The 16,045-nt window shown below is 39.5% G+C and overlaps 1 protein-coding gene across 1 annotated transcript in view; it reads right to left on the bottom strand.

Annotated features, from left to right (window-relative positions):
* Positions 1-16,045, bottom strand: part of EML1 (EMAP like 1) — a 116,151-nt gene that overhangs the window by 61,990 nt on the left and 38,116 nt on the right. Inside the window, exon 2 of the mRNA XM_072963699.1 lies at positions 7,179-7,361. Coding sequence (XP_072819800.1) covers positions 7,179-7,361 — 183 coding nt within the window. The remainder of the gene's footprint in view (positions 1-7,178; positions 7,362-16,045) is intronic.

Here is a 16,045-nt window from a genome sequence, read left to right as displayed (position 1 = left end):
TGGGAATTGGAGAAGGCAACCTGCTTTTGCTAAATTGTAAGACAAAGTAGGTAACTACCTAAGTGCTGGGGAAGACTCCTGCCACTAACAGCCAGCAACATTCCAGATGCATTTATCCTTTGATCCAGCAATTCCACTTCCAAGAATCTACCCTAAAAATATATGGGCAAAAATTGAAAATGCCATATGCACAGGGCCAATTATTTGTAAAAGAAAAGGCCACCAGCAGGGCGCGGCATATGCCCACACCGGGGCGCCGTGCCACTGTGGAAGGAACCAGAAAGATCTCTGGACGCTGCAGCGAGAAGAGCAAAGTGCGAACGGCGTGTAGATAGGCTTGTATCTCCTGGGCCAGAAATCTGAAGACCCACGGCAGATTTAAAACCCTAACTCATTATACAATTTTTAAAAGATTTTGAAATTATCTGAATACACAGGAATCAAGTTTTAATATACTGTTTGACAGGTACATAAGGCTGTCCATGGTACCATTTTTTTTTTAAATTCTCAGCCATGGGTGTAGTGGTGCAAGAATCCTGTATCACTTAAAATTCAATGTATTGGAAATACATACGAGCAGAAAAGATATTAATGAACTGATCGCAAAAAGTCATTTATTAACAACCCAAATGTCTTTAACTGATGAACAGATAAACAAGATGCTGCATTTCCATACAACAGAATATTATTCAGCCACAAAAAGGAATGAAGTACTGACACCTGCTACGATTTGGATGAACCCTGAAGACGTTATGCTGAGTGGAAGAAGACAGTGGCAAACGGCCACAGACGGCGTGGTTCCGTGTACGAAATGTGCACACCAGTCAAACCCACAGACACATGTAGACCGACGGTCACCAGAGTGGGGGAGGGGCAAGGCGGAACCAAGGCTAATGGGAACGCAGTATCTTCCTGGGTGGTAAAAATGTTCTAAAATTAGACTGCGGGACTGGCTGTACCACTTTGTGAACATGCTAAAAACCAATGAACTTAACGTTATATGAATTATATTTCAACAAGGCTGCTGTACAAAAAGGCATTTATGAGCCAACTGGGAAAATCTGAATGCTGACTTGATATTACTGTACTGTTCATTTTTAAGCATAATGGTATTTATCAGGATTTTAAAAAGAGAATCATTGTATCTCAAAAAGACATATTAACATAGTTATAGGTAAAATGATACGATGTCTTAGATTAGCTTAAAAATAATCCTAATGGGGTGAGGAGAAGTCTCGGGGCAGGCAAGTGGAATAAATAAAACAAAATTGACCACATGTTGATAAATAGTAAAGCTACGTTAAAAAGGAGGTATTTTTCTTTCTACTTTCATATACATTACATTTTCATACTATGAAGTTTAAAAACAATCTTTCCTAGCCTCTGAAAAACTGAACGTATCTACTAAACCTTTTCTACAAATCACTAACAAATATCTATCTAAACTGGGGAAGGCAATTAAAAAGGAAAATGGAGAAACTGTAGCACCATTCTGTCTAAAAGCACAAGTTACTTTCTGAAATTAACCAACTTGTAAGTAGAAAGATAAGGAGAAAGCACAGTAGATGAGACAGAGAGGAAAATTGCTAATTTTGGCTAACCAGGATAAAGAACCAAGTTAAATATCCATGCATTTCACTCACTGCAAAGAGCTTAAAAATTTTTAATTTGTTAGTTGCACCTACCTAATAAAATTTGTGAAGGGCTGTATAACACAATCTTTCACACAATTAGATGCTGAATATGACTTATTGTATTTGGGACATTTTGCAAATCAAATTAAACCTTGAAAAAAGAATTCTCATTTCAAGTCATACAGTTATTCATTTCTTAAATAATTTGAATAATGGTAATTTAAATAATACTGCCAAGAGGCATGCCCAGCAAAGCAATACAGAACAGCAGAAAGGACATGCTCAGCCAGGACTTGGGGTCCAGTCCCAGATTTTCTCTAACTAGCTGTGTAAGCTGGGACAAATTATTCAATCTCCCAGAGGCTACCTTCTTATCTGTAAAATGGGCAAAATAATACCTACCTCAGAGGAAGATGGAGAGCTGAAATGAACTAATAAAGCCAAAATATCTATTGCAAAAGCCAGCACCTACCCAATAAAACAATGGTGGCTACAAGTATTATTTTGACCATCAGGGGTAAGTGTTGATGCAGCAGAGCCTACGAAAGACCATCTGCAGTCTGCTTTCTTTTTTTTTTAATTGAAGTACCGTTAGTTACAATGTATCAATTTCTGCTGTACAGCACAATGTGCCAGTCATGCATATACATACATATATTTATTTTCATATTTTTTCCATTAAAGGTTATTACAAGATACTGAACATAGTTCCCTATGCTATACAAAAGAAGCTTTTGAAAAGTCCATTTTTATATATAGAGGCTAAATTTGCAAATTTCAAATTCCCAAATTTAGCCCTTCCCACCCTCTTTCCCTGGTAACCATAAGATTGTTTACTAAGTCTGTGAGTCTGTTTCTGCTTTGTAGATGAGTTCATAGTGTCCCTTTTTGGTTTTTTAGATTCCACATGTAAGTGATATCATATGGTATTTTTCCTTCTCTTTCTGACTTACTTCCCTTAGAACGACAATCTCTAGGTCCATCCATGTTGCTGCAAATGGCATTATTTTATTCTTTTTAATGGCTGAGTAGTATTCCATTGTATAAATACCACAAATATGCACCCCAACGTTCACAGCAGCACTATATACAATAGCCAAGACATGGAAGCAACCTGAATGTCTATCAACAGATGACTGGATAAAGAATCTGTGGTGTATTTATACAATGGAATACTACTCTGCAGTCTGCTTTCAACAGCACGTGTCAAGACTAGATTCAGAGACCAGGTTTTGATGTTCTGAAACAAAAGGACTGTCTCGCTTGTCAGAATCTCCAGCAGAAGGTTTTGGTTCTATTTATTTGCTCTCTGATCTGTTCATTAATGAGGCTGTTAATACAAACACTAGAAAAGTCTGCAAAAGGTGTATTAAAGTTTTTAAAAACACAAACTGCCACGTTACCATAAGAACTCCCAAGTCAAATTTAAAACGAGAAGTAGGAACTGCTGCTGGTTAATGTATAACAAAGCAGACAATCCCCACATACTTGGGAGGATGACTATATTTTTACCTACATTTACATTAAAATCCCATAACAGGCCCCTAGCACTGAAATGGAAATCAGCAGTGCACATGTACAATGGCTCTACTGTGACTTCAACTCCAAACCGTAATTCCTTGTCTCGTTGAGAACACACGTGAGGCAGCTCCAGACTCCGGACGTTCGCTCTGAGCCCTGCTGGTGACCTCAGTGCAGCAAAGATCAGCTTCGGTGGTTAAAAAAAAAAAAAAGTCATCTTTAAAACATAAATTTCTTCTGCTTATTAAGGAGTACACACCAAAGAACATTTAGAAACCAAGTAAAAGTATAAAAAAGAAAAAAAATCATCATCCTACCACTCAGAAAAAAAAACCAAACTTTGGTGTCCTTTCCATTCCTCTTTGCATAGGTTTTTGTCTATTTAGTTGAAACTAGACAACATATCCAGTTTTATATCCGCTTCTGCCTTTTAACATCATACATCAGCATTCTCCCCATTGTTACCAATAACACAAACATTTAAAAAGATGACCTGGCATTCAGTGATACAAGGTGCCACTGTTTCTGACCATGTCCCTATTGCCTGCTCTTCCTCTACTGTTTCCTACACAATTTGTCTCCAATGTGCGTAATTCTGCAATGAACTCCTTTATCTATCAAGCATTTTTCTGTATTTACACTCACAACAGCAACACACAAGGGGGTCTGTTCACTGCATTCTGTGCCCCCACTCTAACCACGACATTGAAAAAACTTTAACATTAGCAAGAATTTTAAGAATGTATGCCTCCATAAACTATTTTAAACTCTTCTCTGCTATATGGTAGCCCAAGCCCAGCGTAATTAAAACATTCTAAATTTTCCTATTTAAAAGTGAACCCCACATGAAAAAAGCAAACTCTGCAGGCTGAGGTTCTCCGGGTAAGATGCCTGACCCGGTGACCAGCTTTTACTGTTTTTAAGAAACGACAGGAGCAAAAGGAAAGGAGGACAGCAAAGTTTGGGGAGCTTGGGTGGAGACTGAGTGAATCCTAAGACCCAGGGCTGTGCCACTGGGTTAACAAGAGTTCGGTAATTAGTACAAAAGGCCAACCCTGGGGACAGGAGAATGTTGCCAAGGAAAACTGGAACCTGAGATGTCACTCCCTCTATATAAACCGTTATGTTCACAGGCCCAGCATTTTCTGGGGTTGGCCACAATCTTTCCTCTGTCTTGGGAAGCCTTGAACTTGGTCTCTTAGTGAATTTTCACAAGACTGCAGTTCTCATTGGTGTCACATGAAGAACGAGAAAGTCAAAGCTTACAGGTAACGATACTTCTCTTCAAATAAGTGAAGTACCGTCATGGAAAGGAATGAGAATTATTATCCACGGTCTCACAGGCAACACTGAGGCTAATGAGCAGAAGCTGAGCTCTAACAGGTCAGGACAGCTACGGCGCAGGTGTGCCACACGCCACATACTTAGTTCGAGCTGCACACCAAACACTCGCTCCTTCCAAGTCGGCCTGTTTCTTTGCAGCACAGCCATGCCTGTCACTGGGCAAACAGCACAAAGATGTGCACTGGAATCTCAAAACACTGAGCCCTAGGCTTCTGACAACATTTGGGGAAAAAAAATCACTTAAAATATTTAAAAATTAGAATGCCATGTGTCCAGGTTACTTCAAGTCTGTATTAGGATAGCAAGCCAAAAGAATGTAAAATGACCATAATAATGTGGCCTTCAAAAAACCAAAATAAAGAAGATGTGGTGTGTATATACATATACAATGGAATACTACTCAGCCATAAAAAAGAATGAAATACTTCCATTTGCAGCAACACAGATGGACCAGAGATTATCATACTGTGTGAAGTCAGTCAGAAGGAGGAAGTCAAATATTGTATGATATCACTTATATGTGGAATCTAAAGAATAAAATGACACAAATGAGCTTATTTACAAAACAGAAAGAGACTCACTGACATAGAACACAAACTTATGGTGACCAAAAGGGAAAGGGGGTGGGAGGGATAAATTCAAACTTCTATATACAGAATGGATAAACAACAAGGTCCTACAGTCTAGCACAGGGAACTACATTCAACAGCTTGTAATGGCCTACAATGACAAAGAGTAAGAAAAAGAATATATATATATGTACAACTGAATCACGATGCTGTACACCAGAAATCAATACAACATGTAAACCAACTAGACTTCAATTTAAAATAAAACAAAGGAGGTTTGTTTAAAATCCGCTTTGTCTAAATATCCCCCAACTGAACTCTGGCTGCGGAGTGCCGGCTGTCCAGGTAGAGGTGTGAACACCAGTGCCAACACAGCTCCGTCTGAAAGGGAAGCAGCCCCTCCGGAGCTGCTGATGGCACCCCCCCCCCCGCTGCTCCTCTCTGCCCCCTCATCCTCTAAGGCCCTGCACACGGAATGGGGAAAACCGGAGCCCCCCTCCAGGGCTGGCCACTCACCAGCCTTCTCATGAGCTTTTTCTACTTCTTGGTGTGACTCTGGCTGTCACGCTTTGGTTTGTTTTCACTTTGGAAAAGAACGTTACAAAGAAACATCAGACTTACCTATGAAAGACATCAGAAGTTCTGAAAAAGCAAACTTCACTCTTCATCAAGAAAATAAAACTCCCGGGCAGGCTCCTTGTATTACTTTTTGCCCTGATTTTCTAAAAATAGAAGTTTTCAAAGTCTGAAGTTTCACATAAAGCAACGACTTCAAACGTACCCTTTAGGATACAGCAGTCATCGGGTTTATTTTTGGAAAGCTGAGTAGCTCAAGAATACCTAGAATAACCTGGTTTCTATTTAAACTACCCTCATTGCTTTGTAACTTAGGAGAAAAAAGATTATTTAAAAGGATTATTCCAAATGCAGACATGACCCAGCATATACATCTCGCAGGAGCTGGTGGTAATTACCCTGAAGGACAAAGAAACAGATTTCTTTCCAAAGACATGTGAAAATGGGTCCAAGTATTGGAGAAAAAACTGACACATGCAACATCATTCAGGACCTTCTCCTGACTCCAAGGGAACTACAATAACTGTGAAATAACTTGTTAAATCCAAACAAAACAAGAAAGTTAACTTTAAAGGGACATTTGCATGCTGCAGACTCAAAATGTTTTAACCAAAGGGACATTACAGCCAAGAGAAACTGCGTTTTCTAGAGAGAGCCAGGAGGAGAAGTGATTCTGGCAAAAGCTGAACAATGCATGTCGGTGGAGAGTAGACGGCGGGGTTCTAACCAGCAGGACAGAAGCTTTTACGAGGTGTTTTATTTCCAAAACTGTGAGAAGAAGGTCACTACAAAGTTACTGAAAACACAAATACTGCTTTTTGTTTTGTTCCCAGGCACCACTGGGAAATGAAATGGTGACTTAAATTTGCTAGAAATCCACTATTTACAGGTATAGAATTCTGTCACAGGCTAGGTGCTCCTGTTCAGAAGAGAAAGGGTTTTTTTTTAGAGGAGGCTTTGCCCTGGAGGAGCTTACTAGCTAGAAGTGGGTGGGGGAGGGGAGGAGAAATAGGAATAAGCTTCAGGGTCCTGAGCAAATCAGGGAAGGGCTTGCCCCCTCAGTGCCTCAGTCCTTGGCTCAGAGCTTCATTCGTGGCACGTGATCAAGTACGTGTCTGCTGTGCGGAAATGGATGACAGTGTAAACTGAGGACAGAGAGAGAGATGAGCTGTCAAAGTTTCAAGGCAGAACAGCCTCCAAAGGGGCCCAAAGAATTGTGTTTATTTTTGGAGTTTCGTTTTGCAAGCTCTCTCTATCCCAGAGAGTCTGGATAGACACGTGTCCTCGGTCCATTGTGGACGTTCCTTCCTTGGCTCACCTACCGCTGAGCAACCCCTGGGCCACACAATTCACCAGCGTCCCACAGAAAAATACTGTCTCACTATGTGCAATGATTTTGACACTCCTAAGACCGCTTCCCTGTTTTTCTAAACTTGAGTTCTCCGCAAATATTAAGCGTGCAACGTGTCCGCTAGAGCAAGAATCCACAACAAGCCCCGCTCCACTGCTGTTCCTGCCCTTCTCGAGCGCTCACCTTTGGTAGGTCCTTTCCTGTTGAGCACGGCCTGCTGCTCCTCGGTGATGTTCAGCCGCCGGACCACGTCGGCCAGGGCCGACTTGAGCAGCTGGATGTCATCTTCCTGCATCTGGACTCGCTGCTCCAGGGAGGCAATGCGGTCTGTGACCTCCATGCTACTGGCAGCAGAAGCGCTGTCATCTAGACCGGGGGAGAGGAACAGGTGAGTCTCAAACACTCCCCGGAGAAATCAGAGTAAGAAACATAGGGCACTGCTATAACATGATAACAATGCTCGTAGGCAGAAATCACATGCGATCTTTTATTAGGCACAACTGCAGTGCTTCATTCTGCTATTGTCTTTTCATTCTCTATGTTTGTGCTTTTTTTTTTTTAAACTGTGGTTTTAATTGCCGTATTTTGCTAGATGCAGGCCAACTCCTTTTCTATGACACCAGAGAACCTCAGAAGTAGAGAGGATATTAGCATACATCTATTCAACTTCCCACACGTTGCAGAAATCCACTGCATGGTCTTCTAACGTTTGTTTCAACAAAGCTAACTGGCAGGTCGGTCAGATAAGTGCAAGGCCATACTACTCACCAGTCAGGACTTTTAAGGATTGGCTACTAGGCAATAGTAGAGGTCAAACCTGTTTGGCAAGCACACCCTTAGAGCTAGAATCATCCTAGGTCCTTGCACAGAATCACTAACTCCAGGTCCGTATCAAGGTCCACTGGGGCCCTCCATGAGCTTCCTGGCTTCTCCAACCTCATTCTACCTCCTTCTTCCTTTCCCTTCCTTCCCTTCCCGTGCCCCAGCCACACTGTCCTTTCTCTCCTACCGTAGGGATTTGCCATCTGCTGTTGCCTTTGCTTGAAGAATTTCTCAACCAACTTTTTGCATAACCAAGTCCTTCTTTTGGTCTCAACTCAGGCAGAAGTTTTTTTCAGAAAACCTTGCTATAACCTTCCCTAAAGTTGTTCCTTTCAATCACATCCACCTTATTTCTTTCTTTCATAGCTTTACCCTGAACTGTAACCATCTTGCTTGTTTGCTTTTGTCTGTGTCTCTCAACTAAAATGTAAGCATCACGCACATGCAGCCCAGTGTTCACAGCAGCGCTATTTACAACAGCCAACGTGGACGCAGCCTATGTGTCCACTGACAGATGACTGCACAGGGAAGTTGTGTTTTTCATACACACACACACACACATACACATATACACCATGGAACACCACTCAGCCATAAAAAAAGAATAAAATAATGTCATTTACAGCAATATGGATGGACCTGGAGATTGTCATGCTAAGTGACGTAAGTCAGACAGAGAAAGAAAAATACCATATATCACTTATATGTGAAATCTAAAAAAATGAGACAAATGAACTTATTTACAAAATAGAAACTGACTCACAGACATAGAAAATAAACTTATGGTGACTGGAGGGAAAGAAGGGGTGGAGGGATAAACTGGAGTTTGGGATTTGCAGATACTATATATAAAACAAAGAACAAGGTCCTACTGTAGAGCACAGGGAAGTACGTTCAATACCTTATAATAGCCTATAATGAAAAAGAATATGAAAAGGAATATATATGTCTATGTATAATTGAATCACTGTGCTGTACACTAGAAATTAACACATTATAAACCCACCACACTTTAATTAAGAAAAAATGCAAGCGTCATGGAATCACTTCTGCTTCTGGGTATGACGGACCCCTACTGGACAACACTCCTCTGCAGAAAGTAACTGTTAGACCTGGAAATTACACAGACAACAGCAGAAGGTACTAGAGAGTGGACACAGGCATATACACCCTGGCAGGGGCTTACACCCCCTTGGGGGGGCACAGATGGGGAACTGTACAAGGAAACTCCCCTTTTCATGGCTTTCAGCCCAGGGCTAAGCAGTGCACATGATGGGGGTAAGGACATGTGGAAACCCTGCAGTCTTCTCATCCTTGAAAAAACACAAAGTGAAGTCTGAAAACTGTGAACACTGAAGACAGTGGGGAAATCACAGAAGGAGAAAAGCTAGAGAGGGGGTCCCCTAACTCTGTCTCTTTATATCTCTGGCTGACCAGTAAATCACACATACACAGAACAGGCTCAGAACAGAGTTTGCAGTTTAAGCCTAACCAAGAAAAGTACCCACTGAGACAAAGAAACAAGATTCATCAGAGAAAAATAACAGACTACAAAATCTCCACAACTTAACATTCATAATGTCCAGGATACAATTCAAAATTACTAACATACTAAGGATCAAGAAATGGAAGACAGTCCCAAGAGAAAAGACAGTCTGTCCAACTCCAAAATGAACGAAGCGCTGGAACCAATGGAGAAGGAATTTAAAATGGATATCATGACTATCTTTTATATGTAAAAGAGGGGTTTTTTTTCAGTGAATGAAAATTCCAGAGAGGAATGGGAAGTACTGGCAAAAAAATAGAAATAAAAAATGAACTGAATGGAAATTGTACAACTGAAAATTCTGACATAAAAAAATTCACTAAATGGAATTAACAGACATGACGAAGGGAAAACTAAGTAAATCTGAAGACAGATCAATAGGAACACAGAGGAAAAAATGAGCAGAGTCTTGGGGACTTGTTAAGACAGTCTTAAACAGTCCAACATACATTTAAGTAGAATATAAAAAGAGAGAGAGAATAGGACAGAAGAGATATCTGAAAAATAATGGCCTCAAATATCACAAGTTCAGTAAAGGACAGAAATGTAAAAATGCTAAACAAAAACCAATCAAAATAAACACAAAGAAGACCACTCCAAGTATATCATAATCAAACTGTTAAAAACCAAAGATAAAGTACACATATTGAAAACAGCAAGAGAAAAATGACATATTATATACAAGAAACAATAATCTGATTAATAGCTGGTCATCATAAACCATGGAGACCACAAGAAAATGAAGTGACATCTTTAAAGTACTGAATGAAAAAAAAATCAATCCAGAATTCTATATCCTGCAAAAGTATCCTCCAAGAATGAAGGCAAAGTAAAGCATTTTTCAGATAAATAAAAACTGACTTTATCACCAGCAGATCTGCATTACAAGAACCTAAAAGAAGTTCTTCAGAGTAAAGGGACATTACATAAGATGAAAACTCAGACCCTCAGAAAAGAATGAAGACCACTGGAATTGATTAATATCTGAATGAGCAAGACTTTCTTCTTTCTGCATTTTCCTTTTAGTGTTCTTTTAAACCTATAAACTTTTAAGACAAAAATTATAACACGGTCTTATAGTACTTAAGGTACATGTTTGGAACACATATAACAACCATAACATGGAGGATGGGGAGGATATGGATCTATAAGGTTGCAAGACTTTAATATTGTACATGAAGGATACACTGTTAACTGGAAGTGTTCTATGAAAAGGTAAAGACATACATCGTACCCCTTCAGGAACTACTAGGGAATAATGCAGAGAAGTAGAGCCAAAACAACCAGGAGAAAAATTAAACTGAAATTCTGTATTCAAATAATCCAAAAGAGGAAAGGAAAAGATGAACAGAAGAGCAACAACAAAAAAGAGAAAAGTAGAAAACAAAAATTAAATAGTAAATCCAAACCTAACATAGACATAATTATATTAAACGTTACATGAAAGCAATAATTGCATTAGCCACATCAATTAAAAGGCAGAAAATGTCAGGAAAAAAAGTAAGGTTCAACTATATGCTGACTGTAGGACACACACTTTAAATACAAAGACACAGTTTGAGAGTAAATGAATGGAAAAAAAGATACCGCATGCAAACAGTAAGCATAAGGAGGCTGCAGTGGCAATATTAATGTCAGATAAAATAGATGTCAAGTAAAATGTATTACCAGCTATAAAGAAGGACATTTCATAATGAAAAATGTGTTAACTTATCAGAAAGACAATCATAAATAGAGCTTTAAAATGTATGAAACAAAAATTGATAGAATTAAAGTGAGAAATAGACAATTCTACAATTATTCTTGAATATTTTAACACCCCTCTCTCAGCAACTGATGGGACAATTAATAAAAAGAAATCTGTAAAGATGGAAGATCTGAACAACATTATAAACCACTTTGACTTAACTGGTACATATAGGAAACTACAGCCAACAATAGCAGTGTACACGGAATATTTACCAAGACATATCATATTCTGGGCCATAAAAAAGACCTGAATAAACCTAAAGATTGAAAGAATATGTTCTCTGACCAGAGTAGTAATAAATTAGAAGTCAAAAACAACAAAGTGAACAAGAAAACCCCCCAAATATTTAGAAATTAGGCAACATACTTCTAAATAATTATGAGATCAAAGAAGACATCACAGGAGACACTAGAAGACATTTTTACTTGAATGACAATGAAAATATAAGTATCAAAATGTATGGGCTGCAGATAATGCAGGTCTTTGAGGAAAATTAATAGCTTTTAAATCTCTTTATTAGAGAGAGGATTCTCAAATCAATGATTCTCAACTGTCATACTAAGTAACTAGAAAAAGAGTATATTAAACCCAAATCAACAAAAGGAAGAGAAAGAACAAAGAGCAGAAAGCAACGGAATAAAACATGAACAAACAATGAAGAAAATCAATGAAATCAGAAGTTACTTCTTTAAACCATCAATAAAGTGTATGCTCCATGAAAGCCAGGATTTTTTTTCTGCTGGTTCACTTGTCTGTTTCCAATATGTAATACACAGTAAGAACTCCATAAATATTTGGTAAGTGAATGAATAAATCAGTAAATGGGAGCATCATCAAATTAGTTGCTGAGAATATAAAAATGCTTGATTCACACAGTTATCCTTAAGAACTTCTCTTTGTAGTGGAAGAGACACATGTCCACAAATTTCTAAAACAATTTGATAAGTTATATATTTAAGAAATAAAGTGATAAATGAACATAGAGAGAAATATTAACTGTATTTGGAAAAACAGAAGAAAGTAGGGGTTGACCTTGAAGGTTAAAAAATTTACAAGGTGAAAAAGCAAGAAGGATGGTATTCCAGGAAAAGGAAACAATTTAAACAAAACATGAGAACATGAAAGCATAAGGAATATGCAGATAATTGTGGTCTTTGAAACTAAAATCTATCATCTTGTAACTTCTTACTGGATGGAATTCTGTCTTTCCCTTAAATTCAAACTCTGCCAACTTTCTATGTAACATAATTGTGTCATACATAAACATGTTTCTCAAATGTGTCAATGGAACTTCTGAGGAAGAGTAACAGGTATTAAATATCTGATAACTCAGAGCTTACGAAGTACTCACATACATTTAAAATTGTTAAGCTCTTATGAAGGTATTATTATGTATGTATTATATATATATATGCACACACACACACATACACAGAGAGAGAGACAGAGACAGACAGACAGACAGACAGAGAGATTAAGCCTTTAAAAAATGTATCATAGACATATCTCCTTAAAAAATCTAACTGTGAGGCAAGAACTTGCCAATACCCTTGTCTCACACTCCTCCCCTTCCTAGACAGGACACTCTACTCTTCACACTACTAACGTAGGATTTTTACCGTTTCAGCTAGGAATACTGGTGGGTATGTGGGTGTGTCCTTTTTCTCTGTCTCTCCCTTATATGACTGAGACATAAAAAGAACTTAACAAACCCAGCAAAGAGAAAATAAATAACCTGATTAAAAAGTAGGGAAACGTGGCGGGGAGCGTATAGCTTAGCATGCATGCTTAGCAGGCACAAGGTCCTGGGGTCAATCCCCAGTGCCTTCATTAGATAAATAAATAAACTGAATTACTGCCCCCCCTTTTGGGGGTGGGGAGGCAAAAGACTCAAATAGACACTTCACTAAAGAGGATATACAGACGACAAACAGGCATATTCTCGAAAAGATGTCAACATCATTAGCCATGAGGGAAATGCAAACTAAACTCACAATGAGATACTGCTAGACACCGATGAGAGTGGTTTAAATACAAAATAATGACAAAACTCTCCCGCACTGCTGATGGGCACGGAAAACAGTACAGTCACTCTGGAAAACAAATGCAGTTACCAAGTGCTCTAGCAATCCCTAGGCACATACGCTGGAGAGATGCACTCACATTTGTACAAAGCCTGTACGCCAGCGTTTATAGTGGCTCAACTCACACTTGCTGAAAACTGGAAACAGCTCAAACGTGCTTCAATGGTGAGTAGACGACCTGGTCCACCCAGAGAGTGGAATCCTTCTCAGTAATAAAAGGGAACAAACTATTGAGACACGCAACAGTTTGATGGATCTCAAGGGCATCACACTGAGTGAAGAGAGCCAGTCTCAGAAGGTTACACACTGCGCAATCCCATTTACATAATATTCTCTAAAGACAAAACCAGAGTAAAGGAGAACAGATCGGTGGTCGCCAAGGGCTGGGGAAGGGGCCCAGCACAGGGGAGTTCTGGAGGGTGATGGAAATGTCCTGTCCTGATGGTGGTGGTAGTTACGTGAATCTATCTGTGTTAAAATACATAGAATTGTCTCCAAAAAAGCAGTTTTGCTGAACGTTAACATAAATAAAACGACTTTCAGAGAGTTCAAGAGAGATACAGTCTTCCCACTGGCTTTGTCAGTTAGAGGTTATTATTTTTGCCTGTTGAAGTTGGTTGCTTTTATACCATGAGATCTCAGCAAAGAAATATTTCAATGCAAACTGCATACTTGCTGCTCATTGGAAAGAGACCATCCTTAAGTTCTATGTAATTTCTTGTGGATTCTGTGGGGTTTCTCCATTTGTCATTTGACCTGGAAGGGAAAGTGTGAAGGTCCCAGTTCACGATGTCAAGCCAACTGGAAGGGAGAAGTGGGGAGGATAAAAAGGCGTTTTATAACTGTCTTCCCTTCGAGGAGCAATTAAAGAGCTGACTAGAAACTTCAGTCTGTGTAACAACGGTCGAGGGGAGCCCGGGTCACTGCAGACCTAACTGGGAAGGTCTCCCAGCCCAGGCAGAAGGCAAGAGGTTGGCAGGGGTTCACCTGAGCTGGGAGAAGGAACAGCAGAGCTAAGTCAGCGTGGCAGGGAGCTCACAGAACCAGCATATACTCCAGTCATTAAAAGCATGAACTGTGAAGTCAAGCTTCCCGGGTTCAAACCGCAGCCCTACTGCTTGCTACCCGTGTGACGCAGGACACTATTCAACCGCTTCATGTCTGTCTCCCCGTCTGTAAAATATGGACAACAGTGGTTACGGACCTCGCAGGGCTGCTGTCATATCGGAGTTATCCTAGACAGCACTTGGGATATATTTCTGCATGTAGTAAATGTTCTATAAATGTAGCTATAAGTAAACTGTTGTCATCATTATTATTACTGATAAAAATTACCAAAGTAAATTTAACTTCAGTATTTCCCTCAAAATTCCTATGTGTTGTTCAAACACTGTTACACAAAATGGCACTGAAAAGGTAATTAGAAATTAGTGCTTTATTAATAATATGTTTTCTAAGTCATAAAATAATCTGGCATAGAGAATCTTGCATTCCTTTGTACCTCAGACAGCAGCTTTGAGAGCAGGCGCACGCCCTCGTCGTGAGGACCGGAGCGCACTGACTGTGGCGGCCGGCGCAGCACTGAAACAGAGGAGGTGGGCCCCTATTGTCCAGCCTTGCACGTTCAGATCAAGATTATCTAACCTACCAAGTAAGACAAGGCAGGCCTGCTCTTCGTTATAAAAACTTATGATGCAAAACAGCATCCCTGTGGCCTCGGTTTGCTCTATAGATAGCTTTAATAAAACTGCATAAATCAGATTCTGTTTTAATTCCGTTGCCAAGTTTGTATAGGAAAAAGTCTGATTTTAGTATTTTACCAAAAAAGCCCTTTCAAAACCCAAAAAACAAAACTTCAACCACCTCAATTATCTGCCTTCAAATACAAGTGATTAAAAACTGGACTGTCTGAATAACGCCATTTGCAGCAACATGGATGGACCCGGAGATTCTCATACTCAGTGAAGCCAGAAAGAGAAGGAAAAATGCCATATGATATCACTTATATATGGAATCTTAAAAAAAAAAAAAAGACACAAATGAACATATTTACAAAACAGAAACAGACTCACAGACACAGAAAACAAACTTATGGTTACCGGGGCGGGGGGGAAGCGAGGGGAGGGATACGTTGAGAGTTTGGGATTTGCAGATACTAACTAATATATACAAAACAGATAAACAACAAGGTCCTGTTGTACAGCACAGGGAACTATATTCAATATTTTGTAATAACCTATAATGAAAAGGAATATGCAAAGGAATATGTGTATGTATAACTGAAACACCATGCTGTACACCAGAAATTAACACATTGTAATACTATAATGTGTAATTGCTCTACTTCAATTAAAAAAAATTTTTTTTAAACCCTGAAATGTCTGACCTGCTTAGGACAACCTCCATTTTGAGATTAGCTGAAGTTTTCCCTGTGACATAATCCTACTGCTTATCAAATCCTGCCAGAACCACTCCTTTAACCTGTAACGGGTTGTCTTACTTCTGTTCCTGCAGGTAATTACTCCCGAGCATAGACCGGAGGCTTCTTGGCAGCAGTGTGAGCTGTCTGACATTCTTCACCTTCTTATGCACAGAAAAGGCCAGGGTTGTTCAAATGACTTTACATTCCAATTCAGCTGGGAAAGAAACCTGATTAGCATAATGAAAAACACAACCCGAAGCGTGGTTTAACCGACACAAACCATTCCCAGCCTCCAAGCGCTGCACAGGATTCCACGGCCCAGGATGGGAGAGTTTATCCGAATTCTACCAGAGGAAACCTCACTAGTCCGGGAACCCAGCCCAAGTAGAACCTTCACAAGTTATTTATTTCAAAGTAGTTTTCATT

This window comes from Vicugna pacos, chromosome 6 (genome assembly GCF_048564905.1).
Source record: "Vicugna pacos chromosome 6, VicPac4, whole genome shotgun sequence".
Lineage (NCBI taxonomy): Eukaryota > Metazoa > Chordata > Mammalia > Artiodactyla > Camelidae > Vicugna > Vicugna pacos.
This window is presented reverse-complemented; position numbering and strand designations above follow the sequence as displayed.